The 8,825-nt window shown below is 35.3% G+C and overlaps 1 protein-coding gene across 1 annotated transcript; it reads left to right on the top strand.

Moving 5' to 3' along the window:
- Nucleotides 1-437: 437 nt before the first annotated feature.
- Nucleotides 438-4,712, top strand: LOC136207004 (protein HEAT STRESS TOLERANT DWD 1). The gene is made up of 12 exons (XM_065998244.1): nt 438-595; nt 694-854; nt 1,420-1,498; nt 2,404-2,586; nt 2,673-2,771; nt 2,934-3,096; nt 3,225-3,331; nt 3,425-3,564; nt 3,665-3,746; nt 3,991-4,109; nt 4,236-4,353; nt 4,439-4,712. The coding sequence occupies exons 1-12, from the start codon at nt 548-550 to the stop codon at nt 4,559-4,561; spliced, it is 1,422 nt and encodes a 473-aa protein (XP_065854316.1). The 5' UTR covers nt 438-547; the 3' UTR covers nt 4,562-4,712.
- Nucleotides 4,713-8,825: the final 4,113 nt, after the last annotated feature.

Raw genomic sequence — 8,825 nt, 5'->3', positions numbered from 1 at the left:
CGAAAAGCAGCTACCAAACACCCCCTAAGATATGTTCGATTAAAAATATAAAAAAAATAGATAAAAGGACTATAAAATTAATATTAATAAAAGATGTGAGCGGCTAAATACCGCACTCAAATTACTATCACCGCCTTCATTTGGACTTTTTTGCCCTTCTCATAATTTTGATCAAAAACTAAAAATTCTCTCTCTAAAATCATAAATCCGAAAAACAATAATTGAAATTATGAAAATAATTGATGTGTAACAACCTGAACCACGAAAATTATGCAAAGAGTAAAATTGTCAAAAGATGGTGGTAGTAAAGAATTTAGGGGCGGTAAATAGCAATACCCTAAAAGATAGACACCTCAAAATGTGTTTTTCAAAACAGAAAAACTTAACCGTGTCTTATATAAAAACTAAGATACTAATAAATTATTACCCTTTATTTATTCTAGCGTTAACAGTAGGAAATACATCCCATCCTCCCCGCTCGGCTTCCTTACATATAGTGAGAACTCAGATATCTAAAACCCTAGCTGCATAATCTCAAACTGCAACAATGGTTCGCAGCTTAAAAAACCCTAAAAAGGCCAAGAGAAAGAACAAGGTTAATCAGTTTTTCTCATCACAACTGATTCTCTATCAATTTATTTATTTGATTTTTTCCTTCTAATTCTAACCCAAGTTTTTGTTATGCATACACAGGGTTCAAATAAGGGAGATGGATCATCTTCATCGGCACCGTTAATGCCTGCAAAAGTTTGGCAACCAGGAGTGGATAAGCTGGAGGATGGCGAGGAGCTCGAGTGTGACCCCTCTGCTTACAACTCTCTTCATGCTTTTCACCTTGGTTGGCCCTGCTTGAGGTTCGTCTCGCTTATCTTTTTTGAATTTATACTAGTTTGTTGCGCAAGTAGAATATCGATGGTTTTTTATGTTCATTAACTGGGAAGGTCGAAGATTGAGATTTTTTTTCCCAAATATTTTGCACCAGCTTTTTAGTTAAAATTAATGTCGATGGAATAATTGCTGAACCTGACTGAGGGTTTATTTCTTTGCGTTAAGAGGGGTTCTCCAGTTCTCTTTGGAAAAAAAAGATTTGATCTTTGCCTTATAGTGGAACTGTCTCCACTTCTCTTCCTGTCTTGTTATTCTATCATCTGGTTGAGCTTAGTTAATATGCTTTCTGCTTATTACTTTAGAGAAGCTGCATTCTAAATTAAAAGCCAATTGAATAGTACTGTTCCCACATAAGGTCCTGCAAAGACTGATTCATAAAGTAGAAGATATTTAGGAGCCAAATGCAATTACAGTGATAGTGCTTTTCTGTTCCTGTTTTATGATACATAGTTGGAAAGAACAAATGTTAGATTGACATTCAATAAACGATAATTTAGTTTTCTTAATTCTCAATTGATTTACTTGTGACAGTTTTGATATTGTTCGTGATTCTTTGGGTTTGCTTCGGACCGAATTTCCCCACACAGTATATTGTGTTGCTGGCACCCAGGTGAGTTTCATTTCACAATCACTGCCCTCTTATCTAATGTTGCCATTTTCTAATATCTTGTGACATTTTGAGCAACTTGTTCAAGCAGCTAGCAATCTTCCTGATTATTGATATTTCAGTTGTTGAATAACATGATGTGTTTTCTCATTCTATTAAAATTTTCACCAAATCCTCACCTGTAGTTAAGGGAGGGTAATCATGCAATTAATGCTGGGTAGGGCTTTTTCTTACCTTGAACACCTGGTTTGTTGCTGCGGTATCCAGAAAAGAATAACTTGTTGCTAATCACGTTCCAAACTTGGGCTTTATCAAAACCTTGCTTAATTTTCTTAGGCATCTGATTATAGGACCATGGCAGTTCTTCTATTCCAACGCATTCCCGACACATTAGTTTAGCAGCTCTTTTTCCTTTGGCTCTTCTTGGATGTATGTTGTTGGAGCTATACTCATGCTTGTAGTTTGTACTCTTTAGCGTAGTTAATGGCTTGGCACCTGGTTGCTTATGTTGGCACTTTTGTGGTCATCTTTCTTATATATGAAATTAAGAACTTGGAATCGAAGCTGATTTGATATCTAAGCGCCAGAACCACTACTCTGATACCAGATGATACAAATGAAACTTAGTATGTCTGGTCACCAAGGGTGAGGGAGAACATAACCAAAGTATTTTGCTAGAAGATGAGATAAAAAGTGACACTATTTAAGCAAGTTCTTTTATGTAGGTCCCCAGGGATTTCATTTGTCAACCTTTAAGATTCTTTCAGTGCCTGGGATTATTTCGTATGTGATGGTATTGTTTATTTAAAACAAAATATTAAGGCAACATCAAAACCAGAACATGGCCTCTCTTTTTCTCTACCTTTCTTTTTTATCTCACCACATTTATTTATATGCATACGCTGCAGGCAGAAAATGCTTCTCGAAACTCTATTGGAATATTTAAAGTATCTAATGTATCTGGTAAAAGACGTGATTTGGTACCCACCAAAGCTGCGGATGGTGAACCTGAGATGGATACAGATAGTAGTGATAGCGATGAAGATAGTGAAGATGAGGGGCATGGTGGATCTCTGACTCCAGTTTTGCAGGCAATTTCCTATTTTACTTTCATGGTTGCCTCTTTCCTACAACATATTTGTAGTTGCATGCGTTTTGATTCAAATTTCCATTGCAGTTGCGGATGGTAGCTCACGAAGGATGTGTCAATCGTATCCGTGCAATGACACAAAACCCCCACATATGTGCATCGTGGTCAGATACTGGTCATGTGCAGGTTACACTTATCTTCCTATAATCTGAAGAAGTTATTTGAGAAATTTCTTGTATACATGTATTGAACCTGGGAAATGAAATGATATTGCTGAGGTTTCGAACATTTCTACAGTTTTGGATGTAAGTCAGTTATATGCTATTAATTGAGAATTCTTGAGTGCAGATATGGGACTTCAGTGATCATATGAATGCTTTAGCTGCATCAGAAGCAGAAGCTACCCGGGCAACCTCTTTTAATCAAGCTCCTCTAGTTAAGTTTGGAGGGCACAAAGATGAAGGGTTTGCTTTAGATTGGAGTCCTCGTGTAACAGGAAGGCTTGTATCTGGTACTGTTGGATTTTAATGTTTTATATGCCAAGTTTTTCTTCCTCTTCTTCTGAAGCATCTAATGCTTTTCTGCTTACATTTTAAAATCTGAAATTCTCTAATACCTTGAGCATTTACTTGTTTGCAGGTGACTGCAAGAATTGTATTCACTTGTGGGAGCCTACATCTGATGCAAAGTGGAATGTTGGTGGTAGCCCATTTGTTGGGCATACTGCAAGTGTGGAAGATTTACAAGTATATAATCTACTTGCAAACCCAATAAAACTGTATTTTCTCCTTGTATCTCTTAAATTTTTTATGCATTGTTTTTGTCTTTTCTTATGGCAGTGGAGCCCTACAGAAGATCCAGTGTTCGCGTCATGTTCTGTTGATAGAAGTATTGCAATATGGGATATCCGCACTGGGAATTCACCGGCATTTTCTTTCAAGGCACATAATGCTGATGTGAATGTTATTTCATGGAACAGGTATTTGGGGCTATATATGCCTGATTTATTTTTCTCTGCCACTTCTCTGAGTCTCTTCTATAGGTATTAATCTCATCTTCTAATTTGATGGTTGTGACAGGTTGGCCAGTGTTATGTTGGCATCTGGAAGTGATGACGGCACATTTTCTATTCGTGATCTTAGATTGTTATCAAAAGAACAGGTTTTTCTATTTCTTCATATGGTATCATAAATTTCTGGTTCTAACAAGGAAGATAAATGGGCATTTTTTTCAAGTTCTACTCTATTGTTCGATTTTTATGAGCAGACCTAACATTCTGAAGCTCTCTTTTGCTACCTGCCTGTCCCCACACACCTACATGTTTTTCTACATAGCGAAAATAGTGGTCGTGCAAAGCATCTGCAATTTGCTAATTCAGTCTAAGGGTTGTCTTTTATTTTCGCAGGGAGAAGATAAATCCGTGGTAGCACATTTTGAATACCATAAACACCCCATCACATCCATTGAATGGAGTCCACATGAAGCTTCTGTGCTTGCAGTTTCATCAGCCGACAATCAATTGACGTACGAAATTAATTATCTAATCTAAAGATGAATGTTTTCTTCTTGCAGACAAACGATATTCTACTTTATCCAGTCAAGTCTAGTTGCCTGTGTTTAGAAGTAACAGTTATCTATTTGAATTTCCAGAATATGGGACCTGTCTCTAGAAAAGGATGAAGAAGAGGAAGCTGAGTTTAAAGCTAAAACAAACGAGCAAGTGAGCGCCCCATCGGATATACCCCCTCAACTTTTATTTGTTCATCAGGTGCGTTTCGAGAACTCATCTGATACTAAGAAACTTTTTCCGAATGCTTCATCTGTTTCTTAACTTTGTTGTGAACATTGAACAGGGGCAAAAAGATTTGAAGGAGCTTCATTGGCATAATCAGATTCCTGGTATGTTGGTGTCAACTGCAGGAGATGGTTTCAACATCTTGATGCCATCGAATATTCAGACTACTCTTCCCTCATAAGTGCTTAAGGGTTGAATTTGATCGCTAGAATTATCAACTGATGTTTTGATGCAGATGTACTATCAATTTTGATTCTGTGTTTTTATTTTCTCATTTTTTTTTTGGCACTTCATGTAATACAATTATTTATAGAAAAAAAAGGGTTTTGCTATTCGTCGCCCCTATTTTCCTTACCGTCGCCTCCTGTTTGACATTTTTGCCCTTTTCATTTTTCATTCAAAAAATGAAATTCTCTCAACCACGAAGAACAAAACGAAGAAAAATCATGCCTCCAAAACAAGGAAAAATAATTGAACATCTAAGTTTCGTATTTACTAATAATCTGAAATTTAACGAATTTAACTTGAAACAGAATTTTTGTTTTCGTTGAATTTGCACTAAACGGGTAGCCTATACGGTCCGGTCCATGGACCGATAGCATGAACTACTCGTTTTCACCTAGGCAAAACGGGTAGCCTACCCGTTGTCACCTAGGCAAAACGGGTAGTCCACCCTATTTTGCCTAGGCAAAACGGGTGGGCTACCCGTTTTGCCTAGGCAAAATAGGGTGAGCTACCCGTTTTCCTTTAGAAAAAATAGATTTATTTTTTTATTTTTTTAATTATAATAAATATTAATTATAGATAAATTACGTATTAACGCGTGCAATACATAATTTACGTATTTTTTGTTTCCAATCAATAATTTATATATACGTTTTTCTATCCAGTCAATAAATAATTTACGTATAATTAAATTTACGTTCTAAAAGGTAAATAAATATAATTTACCAAATAAAAATTAATTGGACACTTCAATACGTATTTTTTATTTCCAATCAATACATAATTTATCTATAATTAATATTTATTATAATTTACGTATAATTAAATTTACGTTCTAAAAGGTAAATAAATATAATTTACCAAATAAAAATTAATTGGACACTTCAATACGTATTTTTTATTTCCAGTTAATACATAATTTATCTATAATTAATATTTATTATAATTAAAAAAATAAAAAAATAAATCTATTTTTTCTAAAGGAAAACAGGTAGCCTACCCGTTTTCACCTAGGCAAAACGGGTAGGCTACCCTATTTTGCCTAGGCAAAACGGGTAGCCCACCCGTTTGGCCTAGGCAAAATAGGGTGGGCTACCCGTTTTGCCTAGGCAAAATAGGGTAGCCTACCCGTTTTGCCTAGGTGAAAACGGGTAGTTCATGCTATCGGTCCATGGACCGGACCGTATGGGCTACCCGTTTAGTGCAAATTCAACGAAAAAAAAAATTCCGTTTCAAGTTAAATTCGTTAAATTTCAGATTATTGGTAAATACGAAACTTAGATGTTCAATTATTTTTCCTTGTTTTGGAAGCACGATTTTTCTTCGTGGTTGAGAGAATTTCATTTTTTGAATGAAAAATGAAAAGGGCAAAAATGTCAAACAGGAGGCGATGGTAAGGAAAATAGGGGCGACGAATAGCAATCCACAAAAAAAGAGCAGCTGGCTTCGGTTGTACGAGTAAAATCCTTAAATCATTTTGTCAGTTTTTTAAATAATGTTCCATTTTTTAAGGGAAAATTACAAAACTGGGTCAAATTGGAGACCCATTTACATATTTAACCCATTTATTCAACCTACTATATATCTAGACTGATTTTGTGTGACTTTCCCATAATACCCTCAATATTTACGCGTGTCTCGTCCCTTCCCGTCTGACTTCGCAGATTCCATATTATGCGAAGCCTGTGAAGCTAATGTTTGGGTTTATATGCGAAGCTTGCGAAGCTAAAGTTTGGTTTACTTGATTAATTTAGTTCGCATATGCGAAGCCTGCGAAGCTAAAGTTTGGTTTACTTGATGAATTTAGTTCGCATATGCGAAGCCTGGATATGTTTTGAAGCTAATTCGCGAAGCGGTATATAACAAAAAATGGCAAACAACGACATATTCTAATATTAAAATCATAACATTATCAAAATTTACAACAAGATTGCCACAATAACAATATTAAAATCACAATAACATCAACATTTACAACAAGGTTGCCACAATAAACTCCTAACAAAGCACTTCAAAGTGAACCTAACTAATCCGGTACTAATTTTAAATCGGATGAATAATCTTGGTGTGCACCGTGGGACACATCCATCCCAAAAGGTCTGGACTTCCATTTCTCATCCCAAAAATGGCAATCCAGACCTTTTGGGATGGACGTGTCTCACGGTGCACACCAAGATTACTCATCCGATTCAAAATTGGTACCGGATTAGTTAGGTTCACTTTGAAGATTGGCATCATGGGATGGACGTGTCACATGGTCCACCCCAAGATTGGCACAATCTCTCCTAACTAACTATTTCAGGAGTGAATGTGTCAATCTTGAGGGAAGTTCATCCCTATACAGGAAGGAAAATCATCTCCTCTACAGCCCAGTACGCCGCCTTCCAGAAAGGGATGTTACGTATTCAACCATCTACAGAAAAAATTAATCGTATTAGACAGCGACAAAGACGATTTTGGCTTCGGGAAATGAGGATTAGCAAAACATGTGAATGTAAATGTGCAGGAAAAGAGGTGATTTTATTCGCTAATCGATTTTTTCGCGAGGTATGCGATGTCTGAAACGTGACGATCTACGTCGCATATCGATGCTTTCGCGAAGTCTGCGAGGACTGAAACGTGAGGATCTATTCGCAAACTTCGCGAACTAATCGATTCGCGAGGTAGATCCACACGTTTCAGACTCTTTCTCTTCGCAGATCTTCGCGAAATCATCGATTGAAGAACTAGATCGTCACTTTCCAGGCTCTTTCTCTTCGCAAAGCTTCGCGAAACCATCAATTCACGAAGTGTATTCATGAAAAAACGTAGAAAAAACAACAGATACTTACATTTTTCGCCCATTTCACCCCAAAAGCGACAATAACAATATGATAACATGGGAAAAACGAAGGAAATAACGTAGAATAACCATTTCCAACATGGTAACAAGAAGAAAGAAACCAAGTAACGAACAAGAAGATGAAGAACCATGGCTTCGTTTTCTAGGGTTAGGAAGTTGCAGAATCAAGAGATGAATAGAGGAAAAAGAGAAATTCATTGTGATTTTGACGAAATGGTGCAGATTTCGTGCAATTTAAAGGAAGAAAGGAAGATCAAAAGTCTTCAAATCATTAATGCAGGAGCCAACTTTTCGCGTAACCAAGGAGATAGGGGGAGCGAGCGGCCGTTCACGATGTGGTGGGAAGTGGGAAGGTTATGGGTATTATGGGAAAGTCACACAAAATCAGTCTAGATATGTAGTAGGTTGAGTAAATGAGTTAAATATGTAAATGAACCTCCCATTTGATCTAGTTTTGTAATTTTTCCATTTTTTAATCCTATAAATCGGTAAACCCTAATTAGTTAACATGTTGACTCTGTTTGATAAATAGATGTTATTGTATTAGTTAATAGCTCACAATAAATAATTTATTTGGAGTTGAATGATAATAATTAGAGGTAAAAAAACAATAAGCTAATTGAAAAACTTTTAAAACTAGTTTTTTTTTAAATTAGTTTTTTGAAGTTGATAAGTTTTTTTTAACTTTTTTTTTATCAAACACCACTATTAGAGGTTTGACTAGTCAAACTTTTTAAAATGGTTCAAACTTCTAATTTTACTTTAAAAACTCCGGAAAACTAATAATGTGTAAATATAAAATAACAATACGACACAAATTAAATTGTATAAATATTATAGATTGGTCTTTCCAATATCAAATTTTATTTAACTTTCATATATATGAAAACGATGAAGATGATAGGATGGATGGACAATCATAGATGGAGAATCGTCTAAATCAACAAAATGTATCCTGTCAAAAAAAAAAAAAAAAAAACTTTGAGATGAATTGGTCACTTTCTTTTTCTTCCTTTCTTATTTCAACATATTAAACTTATAATTTTTTTTTATCATATTTAACTCCTAATGAATTTTGAACATTAATTCAATTAACCGAGCGTTATCTCTTTCGTTTTGTGTGATGTAGCTATACAAAAATTGTAAAACATTTCATAATAATGTAAAAAATACAATTTCAAAGATAACTAACTAATTTAATAAATTTAAATTTAATTTATTAATAATTAATTTGTAAAATTGCATGTCTGTTTTGGACATTTGAAAAAGAGAAGTCTGTCATTATTGGGAGGATGTAAAATGCCACACTAGAAATAGAAACCTCTAGAACTTGGTTTCTTCGATTGGTTAATTCCATTTATAGGACCATTCACTCCAC

This window comes from Euphorbia lathyris, chromosome 9, assembly GCF_963576675.1.
Source record: "Euphorbia lathyris chromosome 9, ddEupLath1.1, whole genome shotgun sequence".
NCBI lineage: Eukaryota > Viridiplantae > Streptophyta > Magnoliopsida > Malpighiales > Euphorbiaceae > Euphorbia > Euphorbia lathyris.
The sequence above is the reverse complement of the archived record's forward strand: the minus strand, read 5'-3'. Positions and strand labels throughout refer to the sequence as shown.

Excerpts from the sequence above, each read along its gene's own strand:
- LOC136207004 (XM_065998244.1), top strand. The coding sequence starts at position 548 with ATGGTTCGCAGCTTAAAAAACCCTAAAAAGGCCAAGAGAAAGAACAAG. Across the intron at positions 596-693 it reads AGGCCAAGAGAAAGAACAAG|GGTTCAAATAAGGGAGATGG; the intron begins GTTAATCAGTTT and ends ATGCATACACAG. Across the intron at positions 2,772-2,933 it reads CAGATACTGGTCATGTGCAG|ATATGGGACTTCAGTGATCA; the intron begins GTTACACTTATC and ends TCTTGAGTGCAG.